The 23,511-nt window shown below is 43.2% G+C and overlaps 1 protein-coding gene across 1 annotated transcript in view; it reads right to left on the reverse strand.

Moving 5' to 3' along the window:
• The window catches only part of LOC140367688 (uncharacterized), a 57,041-nt gene that overhangs the window by 27,220 nt on the left and 6,310 nt on the right, over positions 1 to 23,511 (reverse strand). Inside the window, exons 3-11 of the mRNA XM_072454274.1 lie at positions 22,895 to 22,934; positions 20,371 to 20,449; positions 15,102 to 15,190; positions 11,403 to 11,549; positions 11,248 to 11,299; positions 11,016 to 11,116; positions 7,140 to 7,225; positions 7,001 to 7,082; positions 5,333 to 5,418 (exon numbers count right to left, since the gene is read on the reverse strand). Of these exons, the coding sequence (XP_072310375.1) occupies positions 5,333 to 5,418; positions 7,001 to 7,082; positions 7,140 to 7,225; positions 11,016 to 11,116; positions 11,248 to 11,299; positions 11,403 to 11,549; positions 15,102 to 15,190; positions 20,371 to 20,449; positions 22,895 to 22,934 (762 nt within the window). The remainder of the gene's footprint in view (positions 1 to 5,332; positions 5,419 to 7,000; positions 7,083 to 7,139; positions 7,226 to 11,015; positions 11,117 to 11,247; positions 11,300 to 11,402; positions 11,550 to 15,101; positions 15,191 to 20,370; positions 20,450 to 22,894; positions 22,935 to 23,511) is intronic.

Genomic DNA, 23,511 nt, shown 5'->3' on the forward strand with positions numbered 1-23,511 from the left:
ACATGATAAACATTGTAAACATGATAAACATGATAAACATTGTAAACATTGTAAACATGATAAACATGATAAACATGATAAACATTGTAAACATGATAAACATGATAAACATGATAAACATTGTAAACATTGTAAACATGATAAACATGATAAACATGATAAACATGATAAACATTGTAAACATTGTAAACATGATAAACATGATAAACATTATAAACATAAACATGATAAAAATGATAAACATTGTAAACATGATAAACATGATAAACATTGTAAACATTGTAAACATGATAAACATGATAAACATGATAAACATTGTAAACATTGTAAACATTGTAAACATGATAAACATGATAAACATTATAAACATTGTAAACATTGTAAACATGATAAACATGATAAACATTGTAAACATTGTAAACATGATAAACATGATAAACATTATAAACATGATAAACATGATAAACATTGTAAACATTGTAAACATGATAAACATGATAAACATTGTAAACATTGTAAACATTGTAAACATGATAAACATTGTAAACATTGTAAACATGATAAACATTGTAAACATTGTAAATATGATAAGCATGATAAACATTGTAAACATTGTAAACATTGTAAACATTGTAAACATGATAAACATGATAAACATGATAAACATTGTAAACATTGTAAACATGATAAACATTGTAAACATGATAAACATGATAAACATAGTAAACATTGTAAACATGATAAACATGATAAACATGATAAACATAGTAAACATGATAAACATGATAAACATTGTAAACATGATAAACATGATAAACATAGTAAACATTGTAAACATGATAAACATGATAAACATGATAAACATTGTAAACATTATAAACATGATAAACATGATAAACATAGTAAACATTGTAAACATGATAAACATGATAAACATTAAAAACATTTTAAACATGATAAACACTGTAAACATGATAAACATTATAAACATCGTAAACATTATAAACATTATACATGATAAACATGATAAACATTGTAAACATGATAAACATGATAAACATTGTAAACATTGTAAACATGATAAACATTATAAACATCGTAAACATTATAAACATTGTAAACATGATAAACATGATAAACATTGTAAACATGATAAACATGATAAACATTGTAAACATTGTAAACATGATAAACATGATAAACATGATAAACATTGTAAACATGATAAACATGATAAACATTGTAAACATTGTAAACATGATAAACATGATAAACATGATAAACATTGTAAACATGATAAACATGATAAACATGATAAACATTGTAAACATTGTAAACATGATAAACATGATAAACATGATAAACATGATAAACATTGTAAACATTGTAAACATGATAAACATGATAAACATTATAAACATAAACATGATAAAAATGATAAACATTGTAAACATGATAAACATGATAAACATTGTAAACATTGTAAACATTGTAAACATGATAAACATGATAAACATTATAAACATTGTAAACATTGTAAACATGATAAACATGATAAACATTGTAAACATTGTAAACATGATAAACATGATAAACATTATAAACATGATAAACATGATAAACATTGTAAACATTGTAAACATGATAAACATGATAAACATTGTAAACATTGTAAACATTGTAAACATGATAAACATTGTAAACATTGTAAACATGATAAACATTGTAAACATTGTAAATATGATAAACATGATAAACATTGTAAACATTGTAAACATTGTAAACATGATAAACATGATAAACATGATAAACATTGTAAACATTGTAAACATGATAAACATTGTAAACATTGTAAACATGATAAACATTATAAACATTGTAAACATTGTAAACATGATAAACATGATAAACATTGTAAACATGATAAACATGATAAACATGATAAACATGATAAACATAGTAAACATTGTAAACATGATAAACATGATAAACATGATAAACATGATAAACATTGTAAACATTGTAAACATGATAAACATGATAAACATTGTAAACATTGTAAACATTGTAAACATTGTAAACATGATAAACATTGTAAACATTGTAAACATTGTAAACATTGTAAACATGATAAACATGATAAACATGATAAACATTGTAAACATTGTAAACATTGTAAACATGATAAACATGATAAACATGATAAACATTGTAAACATTGTAAACATGATAAACATTGTAAACATTGTAAACATTGTAAACATTGTAAACATGATAAACATGATAAACATGATAAACATTGTAAACATTGTAAACATGATAAACATTGTAAACATTGTAAACATTATAAACATTGTAAACATTGTAAACATGATAAACATGATAAACATTGTAAACATGATAAACATGATAAACATGATAAACATTGTAAACATTATAAACATGATAAACATGATAAACATAGTAAACATTGTAAACATGATAAACATGATAAACATGATAAACATTGTAAACATTATAAACATGATAAACATGATAAACATAGTAAACATTGTAAACATGATAAACATTAAAAACATTTTAAACATGATAAACACTGTAAACATGATAAACATTATAAACATCGTAAACATTATAAACATTATACATGATAAACATGATAAACATTGTAAACATGATAAACATGATAAACATTATAAACATCGTAAACATTATAAACATTGTAAACATGATAAACATGATAAACATTGTAAACATGATAAACATGATAAACATGATAAACATTGTAAACATTGTAAACATTGTAAACATGATAAACATGATAAACATTGTAAACATTGTAAACATGATAAACATGATAAACATGATAAACATGATAAACATTGTAAACATGATAAACATGATAAACATGATAAACATTGTAAACATTGTAAACATGATAAACATGATAAACATGATAAACATTGTAAACATTGTAAACATGATAAACATGATAAACATGATAAACATGATAAACATTGTAAACATGATAAACATTGTAAACATGATAAACATGATAAACATTGTAAACATTGTAAACATGATAAACATGATAAACATTGTAAACATGATAAACATGATAAACATTATAAATATTACAAACATGATAAACATGATAAACATTATAAACATCGTAAACATTATAAACATTATACATGATAAACATGATAAACATTGTAAACATTATAAACATTGTAAACATGATAAACATGATAAACATTGTAAACATGATAAACATGATAAACATGATAAACATTGTAAACATGATAAACATGATAAACATGATAAACATGATAAACATAGTAAACATTGTAAACATGATAAACATGATAAACATGATAAACATTGTAAACATTGTAAACATGATAAACATGATAAACATGATAAACATTGTAAACATTATAAACATGATAAACATGATAAACATGATAAACATAGTAAACATTGTAAACATGATAAACATGATAAACATGATAAACATGATAAACATTGTAAACATTATAAACATGATAAACATGATAAACATGATAAACATTGTAAACATTGTAAACATGATAAACATTATAAACATGATAAACATGATAAACATGATAAACATAGTAAACATTGTAAACATGATAAACATGATAAACATGATAAACATTGTAAACATTGTAAACATTGTAAACATGATAAACATTGTAAACATGATAAACATAGTAAACATTGTAAACATGATAAACATGATAAACATGATAAACATGATAAACATTGTAAACATTGTAAACATGATAAACATTGTAAACATGATAAACATGATAAACATGATAAACATTGTAAACATGATAAACATTGTAAACATGATAAACATGATAAACATGATAAACATTGTAAACATTGTAAACATGATAAACATGATAAACATTATAAACATGATAAACATTGTAAACATGATAAATATTGTAAACATGATAAACATGATAAACATGATAAACATGATAAACATTGTAAACATTATAAACATGATAAACATGATAAACATGGTAAACATTATAAACATGATAAACATGATAAACATGATAAACATGATAAACATTGTAAACATGATAAATATTGTAAACATGATAAACATGATAAACATGATAAACATGATAAACATTGTAAACATTATAAACATGATAAACATGATAAACATGGTAAACATTATAAACATGATAAACATGATAAACATTGTAAACATGATAAACATTGTAAACATTGTAAACATGATAAACATGATAAACATGATAAACATGATAAACATGATAAACATCGTAAACATTATAAACATTATACATGATAAACATGATAAACATGATAAACATGATAAACATCGTAAACATTGTAAACATGATAAACATGATAAACATTATAAACATGATAAACATAGTAAACATTGTAAACATGATAAACATTATAAACACTGTAAACATGATAAACATGATAAACATGATAAACATGATAAACATGATAAACATCGTAAACATTATAAACATTATACATGATAAACATTATAAACATTGTAAACATTGTAAACATGATAAACATTGTAAACATTATAAACATGATAAACATCGTAAACATTATAAACATTATACATGATAAACATGATAAACATGGTAAACATTGTAAACATTATAAACATGATAAACATTATAAATATTACAAACATGATAAACATTATAAATATGATAAACATTGTAAACATGATAAACTTTATAAACATTTTAAACATGATAAACACTGTAAACATGATAAACATTATAAACATTATAAACATGATAAACATCATAAATATTATAAACATGATAAACATTGTAAACATGATAAACATTATAAACATTATAAACATGATAAACATTATAAACTCAGAGTGGTTCAGGGTCAGGGTTCCCTCAGAGTGGTTCACCACCAGCTCATGACATCAGGAGGCAGTGGTGTCGCCACCTGGTGGAGCTCACACAGGATAAACAGGGGAAACCTTCTCATTAAAGGTCCCATATCATGCTGTTTTTCCCGTTCTGTAGTTTATCCTAAAAGTATATTTGAGGGTAAAATCTTTGAACCCCAAATCTGATTATATAAAAGATTAAAAAATGGAGGGAAGTCTCTTCCAAATGAAGGGCCCCCAAATGTCCCCCAGCCCCAACTGGATACTCCACTAGGCTCCTCCTCCAACCCAGTGTCCCACCTTCAACACTCAGATGAGTGAATGTAACTACAGAGTAGTAGTAGTAGTAGTAGTAGTAGTAGTATTTGAAGTACTTGTACTCACGTGGCTGTGCAGTACAAAGGCAGTGTGTCTGTGGCGTCTCGTTGGCGCTAAACCCACGTACAGAGGAACCTTCCACTTCATCTTCACTGAAAATAACACAAGACAGATCTGAGTCCTAAACCTCAGAGTCTGATTGGACCAGGAGCTCTCATTTAAAGCTCAAATAAATCAAGTCATTAAAACAGAGTCTTTCATCTGTGTAATAAAGATCAAATCAGAAGAATCCGGCCTAAAAGTGAAGCTGAAACGTCTCCTGCATTTGTAACGACTAGATTAGACTGTAACTCCTGCTCACAGCAGGTCCTAAAAGCTCCATAAAAAGCTTTAACTGGTTCAAAATGCAGCAGCAAGATAACTAACAGGAACTAAAAGAAGAGAGCACATTACGCCGGTGCTGGAGTCTCTTCCTGTCCAGTTTAGAATCACATTTAAACTCCTCCTCCTGATTTACAAAGCCATAAATAACATGGCCCCTCCCACCTCAAAGATGCTATAGAACCATATCATCCAAACAAAGCTCTTCACTCTCAACATGCTGGCCTTCTGGTGGTGCCAAGAGTCTCTAAAAGTACTGTAGGAGGTAGAGCCTTCTGGTGGTGCCAAGAGTCTCTAAAAGTACAGTAAGAGGTAGAGCCTTCTGGTGGTGCCAAGAGTCTCTAAAAGTACAGTAGGAGGTAGAGCCTTCTGGTGGTGCCAAGAGTCTCTAAAAGGACAGTAGGAGGTAGAGCCTTCTGGTGGTGCCAAGAGTCTCTAAAAGTACAGTAGGAGGTAGAGCCTTCTGGTGGTGCCAAGAGTCTCTAAAAGTACAGTAGGAGGTAGAGCCTTCTGGTGGTCCCAAGAGTCTCTAAAAGCACAGTAGGAGGTAGAGCTTTCTGGTGGTCCCAAGAGTCTCTAACAGCACAGTAGGAGGTAGAGCCTTCTGGTGGTCCCAAAAGTCTCTAAAAGCACATTAGGAGCTAGAGCCTTCTGGTTGTCCCAAGAGTCTCTAAAAGCACAGTAGGAGGTAGAGCCTTCTGGTGGTCCCAAGAGTCTCTAACAGCACAGTAGGAGGTAGAGCCTTCTGGTGGTCCCAAGAGTCTCTAAAAGCACAGTAGGAGGTAGAGTCCTGTCCATGTTAAAGAGGCCGACACAGTCTCTTCATTTAAGTCCAGGCTTAAAACGTTCCTCTTTGAAATTGTTTATGGTCTGGCCAGTTAGGAACAGAAACATAAAGCTACGGTTTCAGCTCCGCTGCCCTAGGAGCAACTCTGGGGGAAGTATGGCAGCTTGAGCTCCATCCTCTGCTTCTGACTACTTATTCTATCAAACAATATTTAATATTTGAGTTCTCCTGTGTCTGCAGCCTGTCAGTCCTGGTTCTGTCCTGGTACTGAATCATGGGAGTAGGATCTCTCCTTCACTGTTGTTTTCCCCAAGGTTTAGTAGTCTTTCTTGCAGAACGGTCTAAGGACAGAGGATGCTGGGACATTTATCCATTTGTTAAATTCTTGTGAACATTCTTGAATCTGCTTCTTTATTATTGATCAATGACTCGAGGCAACTGCATCACAAAAATATATTGTATTTGTATTTGATGTGTTTGTACAAGGACAAGTTCTCCCATGTGACCCGTGTGTGGCGAGTGACTGACCGAGGCTGAGCAGGAGCCGTGTGTGGCGAGTGACTGACCGAGGCTGAGTTTGTGGATCTCGTTGGATGAGCTCTCGCCTCCGTCCTCGCTCAGGGTTTTGCCTCCGAACAGATAAAGATCCTGGACACATGGTGAGGGTCAAGCACTGAGCGGTCACTTCACGTCTGCAGCTTGTACCTTGTCGTGGTGAGCGCTGAGGGTGTGTCCTGAGGTCGCTGTAGGACTTTCTCCTCTGAGCTCGAACGTCTGCCACACCAGAGTCTCTGTACGGGAAGCAGACCAGCCTACGTAAGCCTACATCAGTCAAAAACAGCCTACATCAGCCTAAAACAGACTACATCAGCTTGTATAATCTTACATCAGCCTACATCAGCCTGCATCAACTTATATCAGCTTATATCAGCCTACATCAGCTTACATCAGCCTACATCAGCCTGCATCAACTTATATCAGCTTATATCAGCCTACATCAGCTTATATCAGCCTACATCAGCTTATATCAGCCTACATCAGCCTACATCAGCTTATATCAGCCTACATCGGCCTACATCAGCTTATATCAGCCTACATCGGCCTACATCAGCTTATATCAGCCTACATCGGCCTACATCAGCTTATATCAGCCTACATCGGCCTACATCGGCCTACATCAGCTTATATCAGCCTACATCGGCCTACATCAGCTTATATCAGCCTACATCGGCCTACATCAGCCTACATCAGCTTATATCAGCTTATATCAGCCTACATCGGCCTACATCAGCTTATATCAGCCTACATCGGCCTACATCAGCTTATATCAGCCTACATCGGCCTACATCAGCTTATATCAGCCTACATCGGCCTACATCGGCCTACATCAGCTTATATCAGCCTACATCGGCCTACATCAGCTTATATCAGCCTACATCGGCCTACATCAGCTTATATCAGCCTACATCGGCCTACATCAGCCTACATCGGCCTACATCAGCTTATATCAGCCTACATCGGCCTACATCAGCTTATATCAGCCTACATCAGCTTATATCAGCTTCAGTTTTGGTCCAAATATCTTGAATTATGACTTTTTAAGTAAACAGAACAAATCTGAGTGAGGGTGCAGAGGAGGGGTGAGGGCGCAGAGGAGGAGTGAGGGTGCAGAGGAGTGAGGGTGCAGAGGAGGGGTGAGGGTGCAGAGGAGGGGTGAGGGTGCAGAGGAGTGAGGGTGCAGAGGAGGGGTGAGGGCGCAGAGGAGGAGTGAGGGTGCAGAGGAGTGAGGGTGCAGAGGAGGGGTGAGGGTGCAGAGGAGGGGTGAGGGTGCAGAGGAGGGGTGAGGGTGCAGAGGAGTGAGGGTGCAGAGGAGGGGTGAGGGTGCAGAGGAGTGAGGGTGCAGAGGAGGGGTGAGGGTGCAGAGGAGTGAGGGTGCAGAGGAGGGGTGAGGGTGCAGAGGAGGGGGTGAGTGTGCAGAGGAGGGGTGAGGGTGCAGAGGAGTGAGGGTGCAGAGGAGGGGTGAGGGTGCAGAGGAGTGAGGGTGCAGAGGAGGGGTGAGGGTGCAGAGGAGTGAGGGTGCAGAGGAGTGAGGGTGCAGAGGAGGGGTGAGGGTGCAGAGGAGGGGTGAGGGTGCAGAGGAGTGAGGGTGCAGAGGAGGGGTGAGGGTGCAGAGGAGTGAGGGTGCAGAGGAGGGGTGAGGGTGCAGAGGAGTGAGGGTGCAGAGGAGGGGTGAGGGTGCAGAGGAGGGGGTGAGTGTGCAGAGGAGGGGTGAGGGTGCAGAGGAGTGAGGGTGCAGAGGAGGGGTGAGGGTGCAGAGGAGTGAGGGTGCAGAGGAGGGGTGAGGGTGCAGAGGAGTGAGGGTGCAGAGGAGTGAGGGTGCAGAGGAGGGGTGAGGGTGCAGAGGAGGGGTGAGGGTGCAGAGGAGTGAGGGTGCAGAGGAGGGGTGAGGGTGCAGAGGAGTGAGGGTGCAGAGGAGGGGTGAGGGTGCAGAGGAGTGAGGGTGCAGAGGAGGGGTGAGGGTGCAGAGGAGTGAGGGTGCAGAGGAGGGGTGAGGGTGCAGAGGAGTGAGGGTGCAGAGGAGGGGTGAGGGTGCAGAGGAGTGAGGGTGCAGAGGAGGGGTGAGGGTGCAGAGGAGGGGGTGAGTGTGCAGAGGAGGGGTGAGGGTGCAGAGGAGTGAGGGTGCAGAGGAGGGGTGAGGGTGCAGAGGAGTGAGGGTGCAGAGGAGGGGTGAGGGTGCAGAGGAGTGAGGGTGCAGAGGAGTGAGGGTGCAGAGGAGGGGTGAGGGTGCAGAGGAGGGGTGAGGGTGCAGAGGAGTGAGGGTGCAGAGGAGGGGTGAGGGTGCAGAGGAGTGAGGGTGCAGAGGAGGGGTGAGGGTGCAGAGGAGTGAGGGTGCAGAGGAGGGGTGAGGGTGCAGAGGAGTGAGGGTGCAGAGGAGGGGTGAGGGTGCAGAGGAGTGAGGGTGCAGAGGAGGGGTGAGGGTGCAGAGGAGGAGTGAGGGTGCAGAGGAGTGAGGGTGCAGAGGAGGGGTGAGGGTGCAGAGGAGGAGTGAGGGCGCAGAGGAGGGGTGAGGGTGCAGAGGAGTGAGGGTGCAGAGGAGGGGTGAGGGTGCAGAGGAGGAGTGAGGGCGCAGAGGAGGCCCCTGTCATTGCCCCTGCCTTCAGAGCAGCCCTGAGTCCTCCCTGCAACATCTACTCCCACTTCCTCACTCTCCTTCTCATCTCCACCATCACCCAGGGGCCTTCACAGCCAATGTCTGATCAAATCAGGACTTGAGATGGTTCCACTCACGCCCCATAAAGTTCAAGAGTTCTGATGTCAACGCTGATGAACTCTTCACTGCACAAAACAAGCCCCTCCCCTTTCACCTGGTGTCTCCCATAAGGAGGATGCACTGGGTCTCAGCGTTGCCAGGACTTATTGTCATATTAAGAATCAAACCCGGGCCCTGTGTAAAAAGAGCCCCCCCTAGTGTTACCTCTGTGTCACATCACACAGATCGGAAAACAAAATGAGAGTCAGGCCCGATCTGAGAAATGTGATTCATATTCTGTGAACAGAAACGCTAAAGAGCTTGAGGGCATGTGAGAGGCCCCACCCACAGCAGAGAGGCTCCACCCACAGCAGAGAGGCCCCACCCACAGCAGAGAGGCTCCACCCACAGCAGAGAGGCCCCACCCACAGCAGAGAGGCTCCACCCACAGCAGAGAGGCCCCACCAACAGCAGAGAGGCTCCACCCACAGCAGAGAGGCCCCACCCATAGCAGAGAGGCTCCACCCACAGCAGAGAGGCTCCACCCACAGCAGAGAGGCTCCACCCACAGCAGAGAGGCCCCACCCACAGCAGAGGGCACGTCTAGATTTCATAATTACAAAGGGGATAAATATTTCAAATGTCAATGTGGTCGATGCTGCTCTGTCTGATCATGTCTGTGTCTTTGACCTGTCTGTTCTCACCTGTATCGAGCAGGTGAAGGTCAAAGGTCTCACCTGTATCGAGCAGGTGAAAGTCAAAGGTCTCACCTGTATCGAGCAGGTGAAGGTCAAAGGTCTCACCTGTATCGAGCAGGTGAAGGTCAAAGGTCTCACCTGTATCGAGCAGGTGAAGGTCAAAGGTCTCACCTGTATCGAGCAGGTGAAGGTCAAAGGTCTCAACTGAATCGAGCAGGTGAAGGTCATAGGTCTCACCTGTATCGAGCAGGTGAAGGTCAAAGGTCTCACCTGTATCGAGCAGGTGAAGGTCAAAGGTCTCACCTGTATCGAGCAGGTGAAGGTCAAAGGTCTCACCTGTATCGAGCAGGTGAAGGTCAAAGGTCTCACCTGTATCGAGCAGGTGAAGGTCAAAGGTCTCACCTGTATCGAGCAGGTGAAGGTCAAAGGTCTCAACTGAATCGAGCAGGTGAAGGTCATAGGTCTCACCTGTATCGAGCAGGTGAAGGTCAAAGGTCTCACCTGTATCGAGCAGGTGAAGGTCAAAGGTCTCACCTGTATCGAGCAGGTGAAGGTCAAAGGTCTCACCTGTATCGAGCAGGTGAAGGTCAAAGGTCTCACCTGTATCGAGCAGGTGAAGGTCAAAGGTCTCACCTGTATCGAGCAGGTGAAGGTCTTTGTTGAATTCTCCACTAGAACCAAAGCCTCCAAACATGAAGATCTGATCTCCAACGACCGCACAGCTCTGACCAGATCTACAACAGAGATACCAGGTCTGAACCAGGTCTGAACCAGGTCTGAACCAGGTCTGAACCAGGTCTGAACCAGGTCTGAACCAGGTCTGAACCAGGTCTGAACCAGGTCTGAACCAGGTCTGAACACTCACAGAGCTGGAGGAACTGAACCAGACGTCCTCACTGGAGTCCACTTTAGAGACACTGAAAAAGAGAAACAAAGAGGGTAGAGTCAGGGTCAGAAGGTCAGAGTGTCAGAAGGTCAGAGGGTCAGGGTCAGAAGGTCAGAGGGTCAGAGGAAGAGGACCTGTGTTGAAGACCAGGAGGTCGTCTGACACGGTTCCTCCTGAAGTTCCTCCGTAAACGTAGATGTTTTCTCGCACTGAAGCCGAGCAGTGATGGAGCGACTTCAGCAGGCGACCTTTGACCTCCAGCACCGACCACTGCAGAGAAACTGAGGAGAGAACCAGGTCTGAACCTGGTCTGAACCTGGTCTAAACCAGGTCTAAACCAGGACTAAACCAGGTCTAAACCAGGTCTAAACCAGGTCTAAACCAGGACTAAACCAGGTCTAAACCAGGTCTAAACCAGGTCTAAACCAGGACTAAACCAGGTCTAAACCAGGTCTAAACCAGGTCTAAACCAGGACTAAACCAGGTCTAAACCAGGACTAAACCAGGTCTAAACCAGGTCTAAACCAGGTCTAAACCAGGACTAAACCAGGTCTAAACCAGGTCTAAACCAGGTCTAAACCAGGACTAAACCAGGTCTAAACCAGGTCTAAACCAGGTCTAAACCAGGACTAAACCAGGTCTAAACCAGGTCTAAACCAGGACTAAACCAGGTCTAAACCAGGTCTAAACCAGGTCTAAACCAGGACTAAACCAGGTCTAAACCAGGACTAAACCAGGTCTAAACCAGGTCTAAACCAGGACTAAACCAGGTCTAAACCAGGACTAAACCAGGTCTAAACCAGGTCTAAACCAGGTCTAAACCAGGACTAAACCAGGACTAAACCAGGTCTAAACCAGGTCTAAACCAGGTCTAAACCAGGACTAAACCAGGTCTAAACCAGGACTAAACCAGGTCTAAACCATGTCTAAACCAGGTCTAAACCAGGACTAAACCAGGACTAAACCATGGCCAAAACCAGGTCTAAACCAGGTCTAAACCAGGTCTAAACCAGGACTAAACCAGGTCTAAACCAGGTCTAAACCAGGTCTAAACCAGGTCTAAACCAGGACTAAACCAGGTCTAAACCAGGTCTAAACCAGGTCTAAACCAGGTCTAAACCAGGTCTAAACCAGGTCTAAACCAGGACTAAACCAGGACTAAACCAGGTCTAAACCAGGACTAAACCAGGACTAAACCTGGACTAAACCAGGACTAAACCAGGACTAAACCAGGACTAAACCAGGTCTAAACCAGGTCTAAACCAGGTCTAAACCAGGTCTAAACCAGGTCTAAACCAGGTCTAAACCAGGACTAAACCAGGTCTAAACCAGGACTAAACCAGGTCTAAACCAGGACTAAACCAGGACTAAACCAGGACTAAACCAGGTCTAAACCAGGTCCAAACCAGGTCTAAACCAGGTCTAAACCAGGTCTAAACCAGGACTAAACCAGGTCTAAACCAGGTCTAAACCAGGTCTAAACCAGGTCTAAACCAGGTCTAAACCAGGTCTAAACCAGGACTAAACCAGGTCTAAACCAGGTCTAAACCAGGTCTAAACCAGGTCTAAACCAGGTCTAAACCAGGACTAAACCAGGTCTAAACCAGGAATAAACCAGGTCTAAACCAGGTCCAAACCAGGTCTAAACCAGGTCTAAACCAGGACTAAACCAGGTCTAAACCAGGTCTAAACCAGGTCTAAACCAGGTCTAAACCAGGACTAAACCAGGTCTAAACCAGGTCTAAACCAGGTCTAAACCAGGTCTAAACCAGGACTAAACCAGGTCTAAACCAGGTCTAAACCAGGTCTAAACCAGGACTAAACCAGGTCTAAACCAGGTCTAAACCAGGACTAAACCAGGTCTAAACCAGGACTAAACCGGGACTAAACCGGGACTAAACCGGGACTAAACCGGGACTAAACCGGGACTAAACCTGGACTAAACCAGGACTAAACCAGGACTAAACCAGGACTAAACCAGGACTAAACCAGGACTAAACCAGGACTAAACCAGGTCTAAACCTGGACTAAACCAGGACTAAACCAGGACTAAACCAGGTCTAAACCTGGACTAAACCAGGACTAAACCAGGACTAAACCAGGACTAAACCAGGTCTAAACCAGGTCTAAACCTGGACTAAACCAGGACTAAACCAGGACTAAACCAGGACTAAACCAGGTCTAAACCAGGACTAAACCAGGTCTAAACCAGGACTAAACCAGGTCTAAACCAGGACTAAACCAGGACTAAACCAGGTCTAAACCAGGTCTAAACCAGGTCTAAACCAGGACTAAACCAGGTCTAAACCAGGACTAAACCAGGTCTAAACCAGGACTAAACCAGAACTAAACCAGGTCTAAACCAGGTCTAAACCAGGTCTAAACCAGGTCTAAACCAGGACTAAACCAGGACTAAACCAGGACTAAACCAGGTCTAAACCAGGTCTAAACCAGGTCTAAACCAGGACTAAACCAGGTCTAAACCAGGACTAAACCAGGTCTAAACCAGGTCTAAACCAGGTCTAAACCAGGACTAAACCAGGACTAAACCAGGTCTAAACCAGGTCTAAACCAGGTCTAAACCAGGACTAAACCAGGTCTAAACCAGGACTAAACCAGGTCTAAACCAGGTCTAAACCAGGTCTAAACCAGGACTAAACCAGGACTAAACCAGGTCTAAACCAGGTCTAAACCAGGTCTAAACCAGGTCTAAACCAGGACTAAACCAGGTCTAAACCAGGTCTAAACCAGGTCTAAACCAGGTCTAAACCAGGACTAAACCAGGTCTAAACCAGGTCTAAACCAGGTCTAAACCAGGTCTAAACCAGGTCTAAACCAGGACTAAACCAGGTCTAAACCAGGAATAAACCAGGTCTAAACCAGGTCTAAACCAGGACTAAACCAGGTCTAAACCAGGTCTAAACCAGGACTAAACCAGGTCTAAACCAGGTCTAAACCAGGTCTAAACCAGGACTAAACCAGGTCTAAACCAGGTCTAAACCAGGACTAAACCAGGACTAAACCAGGTCTAAACCAGGTCTAAACCAGGTATAAACCAGGACTAAACCAGGACTAAACCAGGTCTAAACCAGGACTAAACCAGGACTAAACCAGGACTAAACCAGGTCTAAACCAGGTCTAAACCAGGTCTAAACCAGGTCTAAACCAGGACTAAACCAGGTCTAAACCAGGACTAAACCAGGTCTAAACCAGGTCTAAACCAGGTCTAAACCAGGACTAAACCAGGTCTAAACCAGGACTAAACCAGGACTAAACCAGGACTAAACCAGGTCTAAACCAGGTCTAAACCAGGTCTAAACCAGGTCTAAACCAGGTCTAAACCAGGACTAAACCAGGTCTAAACCAGGACTAAACCAGGTCTAAACCAGGTCTAAACCAGGTCTAAACCAGGTCTAAACCAGGTCTAAACCAGGTCTAAACCAGGACTAAACCAGGTCTAAACCAGGAATAAACCAGGTCTAAACCAGGTCTAAACCAGGTCTAAACCAGGACTAAACCAGGACTAAACCAGGACTAAACCAGGTCTAAACCAGGTCTAAACCAGGTCTAAACCAGGACTAAACCAGGTCTAAACCAGGTCTAAACCAGGTCTAAACCAGGACTAAACCAGGTCTAAACCAGGTCTAAACCAGGACCAAACCAGGTCTAAACCAGGACTAAACCAGGACTAAACCAGGTCTAAACCAGGTCTAAACCAGGTCTAAACCAGGACTAAACCAGGTCTAAACCAGGTCTAAACCAGGAATAAACCAGGTCTAAACCAGGTCAAACGAGGTCGTGTAACGAGGAGGTTTTCTCTGTGTTAAAGTCACCGATGTCGAAGCTGTAAACGTCTGAGAGACACTCGGCGTCTTCAGGAGAAGACACGCCTCCAAACAGGAAGATCCTCCCTCTCACCACACTGAAACACACACAACACACACTGAAACACACACAACACACACAACACACACTGAAACACACACAACACACACTGAAACACACACAACACACACAACACACACTGAAACACACACAACACACACTGAAACACACACAACACACACAACACACACTGAAACACACACAACACACACTGAAACACACACAACACACACTGAAACACACACAACACACACAACACACACTGAAACACACACAACACACACTGAAACACACACTGAAACACACACAACACACACTGAAACACACAGAAGGAGGCTCTAAGGACTGTTACGGCAGTTTCCTGTAAACAATGATCAAGTAAAGAGAAACCAGGCAATAACTTCTAAACAACTACTAAAAAATCAAAGGAGAAAATAGTAATTAATAAAATTGAACCCTTGAAATGAGTAATAAAATAATAATAAAAATAATAATAATAAAAAATAGATAAAATTATGAATAAAAAATATTAATAAAGTTAACCCCAGCTCCCCCGTCCTGAGAACCCCTCCACCGGCCAGGAGAAAACTACAAAACCTCTTTGGGATAAAAGTAGAAACCTGGAGGAATTCCCCTGTGAATGGGGCTCAGGACGGACAGGCTGATGCCGACTTCTGGAAGAAGAAAAAAATGCTCGATTAATTTCATCAAAATAAAGATTTCAGTCTATCTCTTGTCTTAATTTAAGTCATTACAATTTCCCTTTGAATCAGTGATTTTAAAAACAGTTTAAAAGAAATTAATAAAACTGTTAAAGTTTTATTCGCTCTTGTTTTACTGGCTTAAGGTCTCATTCCCTTGATGATTGAATCATCATCTGAATCACTAATGTCGCCTGTGTCTCTATCTGGCCCTGGAACCTGAACAGACACATCGTGAGCAGAAACCATTTTACCGATCGCTTTGAACAAACCCAGGAGAACACAAGAAAACAGAATCAAGATCACCCCTACAATAATGCTGAAATGTATGAGTCACGCCAGGAAGTAAGAGCCCATCCTAACACAGAAAAGGGTGAGTGGCAGTGACAGTTTCAGATTCCATGAGATTACGGAGTTTTGGTCAAATATGCGAGTCCCTGTTGGATCGCACCCCCATCCTCATCATTAGCAGGAATGTAGGTACAGCAGCTCCCTTTTAGTAAAGTGCACCCCCCCCACTGGAGGCTGTTATCTGTGCACCCCCCCCCCCCCACTGGAGGCTGTTATCTGTGCACACCCCCCTCCCACTGGAGGCTGTTATCTGTGCACCCCCCCACTGGAGGCTGTTATCTGTGCACCCCCCCCACTGGAGGCTGTTATCTGTGCACCCCCCACCCCACTGGAGGCTGTTATCTGTGCACACCCCCCTCCCACTGGAGGCTGTTATCTGTGCACCCCCCCCCACTGGAGGCTGTTATCTGTGCACACCCCCCTCCCACTGGAGGCTGTTATCTGTGCACCCCCCCCACTGGAGGCTGTTATCTGTGCACCCCCCCCCACTGGAGGCTGTTATCTGTGCACACCCCCCTCCCACTGGAGGCTGTTATCTGTGCACCCCCCCCCCCCTCCCACTGGAGGCTGTTATCTGTGCACCCCCCCACTGGAGGCTGTTATCTGTGCACCCCCCCACCCACTGGAGGCTGTTATCTGTGCACCCCCCCACCCCCACTGGAGGCTGTTATCTGTGCACCCCCCCACCCCCACTGGAGGCTGTTATCTGTGCACCCCCCCACTGGAGGCCGTTATCTGTGCACCCCCCCCACTGGAGGCTGTTATCTGTGCACCCCCCCACCCACTGGAGGCTGTTATCTGTGCACCCCCCCACCCACTGGAGGCTGTTATCTGTGCACCCCCCCACTGGAGGCCGTTATCTGTGCACCCCCCCCCCTCCCACTGGAGGCCGTTATCTGTGCACCCCCCCTCCCACTGGAGGCTGTTATCTGTGCACCCCCCCCCCTCCCACTGGAGGCTGTTATCTGTGCACCCCCCCACTGGAGGCCGTTATCTGTGCACCCCCCCCCTCCCACTGGAGGCTGTTATCTGTGCACCCCCCCCACTGGAGGCTGTTATCTGTGCACCCCCCCCACTGGAGGCTGTTATCTGTGCACACCCCCCCCACTGGAGGCTGTTATCTGTGCACCCCCCCCTCCCACTGGAGGCTGTTATCTGTGCACACCCCACCCACTGGAGGCTGTTATCTGTGCACACCCCCCTCCCACTGGAGGCTGTTATCTGTGCACCCCCCCCCCCCTCCCACTGGAGGCTGTTATCTGTGCACCCCCCCTCCCACTGGAGGCTGTTATCTGTGCACCCCCCCACCCACTGGAGGCCGTTATCTGTGCACCCCCCCACCCACTGGAGGCTGTTATCTGTGCACCCCCCCACCCACTGGAGGCTGTTATCTGTGCACCCCCCCACCCACTGGAGGCTGTTATCTGTGCACCCCCCCACTGGAGGCTGTTATCTGTGCACCCCCCCCCTCCCACTGGAGGCCGTTATCTGTGCACCCCCCCTCCCACTGGAGGCTGTTATCTGTGCACCCCCCCACCCCCACTGGAGGCTGTTATCTGTGCACCCCCCCACTGGAGGCTGTTATCTGTGCACCCCCCCACTGGAGGCCGTTATCTGTGCACCCCCCTCCCACTGGAGGCCGTTATCTGTGCACCCCCCCCCCTCCCACTGGAGGCTGTTATCTGTGCACCCCCCCCCTCCCACTGGAGGCTGTTATCTGTGCACCCCCCCACTGGAGGCCGTTATCTGTGCACCCCCCCCCTCCCACTGGAGGCTGTTATCTGTGCACCCCCCCCACTGGAGGCTGTTATCTGTGCACCCCCCTCCCACTGGAGGCTGTTATCTGTGCACCCCCCCACTGGAGGCCGTTATCTGTGCACCCCCCCTCCCACTGGAGGCCGTTATCTGTGCACCCCCCTCCCACTGGAGGCTGTTATCTGTGCACCCCCCCACTGGAGGCCGTTATCTGTGCACCCCCCCCTCCCACTGGAGGCTGTTATCTGTGCACCCCCCCACTGGAGGCCGTTATCTGTGCACCCCCCCTCCCACTGGAGGCCGTTATCTGTGCACCCCCCTCCCACTGGAGGCTGTTATCTGTGCACCCCCCCACTGGAGGCCGTTATCTGTGCACCCCCCCCTCCCACTGGAGGCCGTTATCTGTGTACCCCCCCCTCCCACTGGAGGCTGTTATCTGATCCAGCACAATACGATTTTGAAGTGCTACTGCGCGAAGTGCATGCATCTCCTCTCTCTCTGCCTCAAAAGTAGCTAATGTTGTGTTTATAAAAGCAGTAAATCTATAGCTAAGAGTCTCCATACGCAACATCAATTTACCCACTCCCACACTTGGGAACAATGCAAATAGGACCTTTTCCCCCGTAGTCCAAATTTTATGGTCATCTGGCACGTCAGACCCCCAAACAGCGTCATGAGATGCCAGATCCCTTTGTGTCCGGGGTGTGTGATGTGGTATGCTGAATATTATGTATGAATGATCTGAAGGAATCACAGCTGCGCAGCGTCCCACCCGTCCCGCCGGGAGACATTCATACATGTAATATCCACAAAGAAACATGTACTCCTCTTTTGGAACGGTCCCTAAAATGTCTGGAACAGTGTAGTAAGGTGCACATGTGGTTTTGGAGCCGTTCCAAAAGAGGAGTACATGTTTCTTTTTGAGCTGATTTGGGTTGTGATTATGTTATGTTTGTTACCACCTATAAAAGGTGTACTTTGTAATTGTAAAGTTAGGTAGGGACAGAACGAACTTGTCTTAGGGAAAGTGAGGGTGTTTATCCACTGTGCACGTGAATAAACTTCCACCTTTTGAGAGAGACCGAGAGACTCTGTTTCTGCTTCAAGTTATTGCCTGGTTACTCTTTACTTGATCATTGTTCACAGGAAACTGCCGTAACAGGACAGAAGGAGGGTCTAAGGACAGAAGGAGGGTCTAAGGACAGAAGGAGGGTCTAAGGACAGAAGGAGGGTCTAAGGACAGAAGGAGGGTCTAAGGACAGAAGGAGGGTCTAAGGACAGAAGGAGGGTCTAAGGACAGAAGGAGGGTCTAAGGACAGAAGGAGGGTCTAAGGACAGAAGGAGGGTCTAAGGACAGAAGGAGGGTCTAAGGACAGGGGATTCCCAGGACATGGCCCCTCGCACCTGCTCCCCATCTTCAATCAACGCACCAAGTCTCTCCTCTGCTCTTAGCGCACAGCCGCTCCCATTTTAACCCTCACTCAGTTGGCTCGGCCGCTTCAGACCGTACTGCGACCCACCACCTCCTCTGCACCTCCCCTCCTCCTCCTCTGCATCCCTTTCATCATCCTCTCGACCCTCTCCATATCGACCATATCAGTCTCCAGGCCCTGGGGGACACGTCTGATACAAATAGATCATGGCGGGCCCATGATCACTGTGTCTCCGCCGGGGTCAGTGTCTCTCAGAGTCTCTCCAGGTGAAATCAAGTTTGGACATTTCCTCTAAATCTCCCGCGACTTAAATGTTTGTGTTTATTTTCTGACACATTTGATAAATATTCACTTCTTTGTCACTTTGAGTCGTGTGAGTGACCTTTACCAGAGCGTGTGACCTTTACCAGAGCGTGTGACCTTTACCAGAGCGTGTGACCTTTACCAGAGCGTGTGACCTTTACCAGAGCATGTGACCTTTACCAGAGCGTGTGACCTTTACCAGAGCGTGTGACCTTTACCAGAGCATGTGACCTTTACCAGAGCGTGTGACCTTTACCAGAGCGTGTGACCTTTACCAGAGCGTGTGACCTTTACCAGAGCATGTGACCTTTACCAGAGCGTGTGACCTTTACCAGAGCGTGTGACCTTTACCAGAGCATGTGACCTTTACCAGAGCGTGTGACCTTTACCAGAGCGTGTGACCTTTACCAGAGCATGTGACCTTTACCAGAGCGTGTGACCTTTACCAGAGCGTGTGACCTTTACCAGAGCGTGTGACCTTTACCAGAGCATGTGACCTTTACCAGAGCGTGTGACCTTTACCAGAGCGTGTGACCTTTACCAGAGCATGTGACCTTTACCAGAGCGTGTGACCTTTACCAGAGCGTGTGACCTTTACCAGAGCGTGTGACCTTTACCAGAGCATGTGACCTTTACCAGAGCGTGTGACCTTTACCAGAGCGTGTGACCTTTACCAGAGCGTGTGACCTTCTCGAGCTGAAGGAATCATTCCACTGTGAGGAATCTGCTCCCAGGTCACCTCCTCTGACGACACTGCAACACAAACACCTCCATCACAAACAGACAAGCTAAAGAACATGTGATAAAGACACGCTAAAGAACATGTGATAAAGACATGCTAAAGAACATGTGATAAAGACACGCTAAAGAACATGTGATAAAGACACGCTAAAGAACATGTGATAAAGACACGCTAAAGAACATGTGATAAAGACACGCTAAAGAACATGTGATAAAGACATGCTAAAGAACATGTGATAAAGACACGCTAAAGAACATGTGATAAAGACACGCTAAAGAACATGTGATAAAGACACGCTAAAGAACATGTGATAAAGACACGCTAAAGAACATGTGATAAAGACACGCTAAAGAACATGTGATAAAGACACGCTAAAGAACATGTGATAAAGACACGCTAAAGAACATGTGATAAAGACAAGCTAAAGAACATGTGATAAAGACAAGCTAAAGAACATGTGATAAAGACATGCTAAAGAACATGTGATAAAGACACGCTAAAGAACATGTGATAAAGACACGCTAAAGAACATGTGATAAAGACACGCTAAAGAACATGTGATAAAGACATGCTAAAGAACATGTGATAAAGACACGCTAAAGAACATGTGATAAAGACACGCTAAAGAACATGTGATAAAGACACGCTAAAGAACATGTGATAAAGACACGCTAAAGAACATGTGATAAAGACACGCTAAAGAACATGTGATAAAGACACGCTAAAGAACATGTGATAAAGACACGCTAAAGAACATGTGATAAAGACAAGCTAAAGAACATGTGATAAAGACATGCTAAAGAACATGTGATAAAGACACGCTAAAGAACATGTGATAAAGACACGCTAAAGAACATGTGATAAAGACACGCTAAAGAACATGTGATAAAGACACGCTAAAGAACATGTGATAAAGACACGCTAAAGAACATGTGATAAAGACACGCTAAAGAACATGTGATAAAGACACGCTAAAGAACATGTGATAAAGACACGCTAAAGAACATGTGATAAAGACACGCTAAAGAACATGTGATAAAGACACGCTAAAGAACATGTGATAAAGACACGCTAAAGAACATGTGATAAAGACACGCTAAAGAACATGTGATAAAGACACGCTAAAGAACATGTGATAAAGACACGCTAAAGAACATGTGATAAAGACACGCTAAAGAACATGTGATAAAGACACGCTAAAGAACATGTGATAAAGACACGCTAAAGAACATGTGATAAAGACACGCTAAAGAACATGTGATAAAGACACGCTAAAGAACATGTGATAAAGACACGCTAAAGAACATGTGATAAAGACAAGCTAAAGAACATGTGATAAAGACATGCTAAAGAACATGTGATAAAGACACGCTAAAGAACATGTGATAAAGACACGCTAAAGAACATGTGATAAAGACACGCTAAAGAACATGTGATAAAGACACGCTAAAGAACATGTGATAAAGACACGCTAAAGAACATGTGATAAAGACACGCTAAAGAACATGTGATAAAGACACGCTAAAGAACATGTGATAAAGACACGCTAAAGAACATGTGATAAAGACACGCTAAAGAACATGTGATAAAGACACGCTAAAGAACATGTGATAAAGACACGCTAAAGAACATGTGATAAAGACACGCTAAAGAACATGTGATAAAGACACGCTAAAGAACATGTGATAAAGACACGCTAAAGAACATGTGATAAAGACACGCTAAAGAACATGTGATAAAGACACGCTAAAGAACATGTGATAAAGACACGCTAAAGAACATGTGATAAAGACACGCTAAAGAACATGTGATAAAGACACGCTAAAGAACATGTGATAAAGACACGCTAAAGAACATGTGATAAAGACACGCTAAAGAACATGTGATAAAGACACGCTAAAGAACATGTGATAAAGACACGCTAAAGAACATGTGATAAAGACACGCTAAAGAACATGTGATAAAGACACGCTAAAGAACATGTGATAAAGACACGCTAAAGAACATGTGATAAAGACACGCTAAAGAACATGTGATAAAGACACGCTAAAGAACATGTGATAAAGACACGCTAAAGAACATGTGATAAAGACACGCTAAAGAACATGTGATAAAGACACGCTAAAGAACATGTGATAAAGACACGCTAAAGAACATGTGATAAAGACACGCTAAAGAACATGTGATAAAGACACGCTAAAGAACATGTGATGAGGCTGTGAGAGATTCAGGGTCACATGGATCATTGGGATAAATAAATGATAAATGACTGTGATCAGCATCAGTGGATTTGCTTCGGCCACAGATCTGAAATTCACTATTATAATATTTATAATATGTACACTATATATAATATATATATAATATGTAAACTATTTATAATATGTACACTATATATAATATATATAATATATTATACATATTATATTATATTTGATGTATAATGAGTGTTTTACCTGTGAGCATGTAGAAGTCATTCAGGTAAAGTGGGCCGTCCTGAGACAAGAACAAAGACACAGAGTAATGCACCTGCCACAGTCTGCACCTGCCACAGTCTGCACCTGCCACAGTCTGCACCTGCCACAGTCTGCACCTGCCACAGTCTGCACCTGACACAGTCTGCACCTGCCATAGTCTGCACCTGCCACAGTCTGCACCTGACACAGTCTGCACCTGACACAGTCTGCACCTGACACAGTCTGCACCTGCCACAGTCTGCACCTGCCACAGTCTGCACCTGCCACAGTCTGCACCTGCCACAGTCTGCACCTGACACAGTCTGCACCTGCCACAGTCTGCACCTGACACAGTCTGCACCTGCCATAGTCTGCACCTGCCACAGTCTGCACCTGACACAGTCTGCACCTGACACAGTCTGCACCTGACACAGTCTGCACCTGACACAGTCTGCACCTGCCATAGTCTGCACCTGACACAGTCTGCACCTGCCATAGTCTGCACCTGCCACAGTCTGCACCTGCCATAGTCTGCACCTGCCACAGTCTGCACCTGACACAGTCTGCACCTGCCATAGTCTGCACCTGACACAGTCTGCACCTGCCATAGTCTGCAC

This window comes from Eucyclogobius newberryi, unplaced genomic scaffold (genome assembly GCF_026437365.1).
Source record: "Eucyclogobius newberryi isolate DKJ021-1_F unplaced genomic scaffold, fEucNew1.0.hap1 SCAF_2, whole genome shotgun sequence".
Taxonomy (NCBI): domain Eukaryota; kingdom Metazoa; phylum Chordata; class Actinopteri; order Gobiiformes; family Gobiidae; genus Eucyclogobius; species Eucyclogobius newberryi.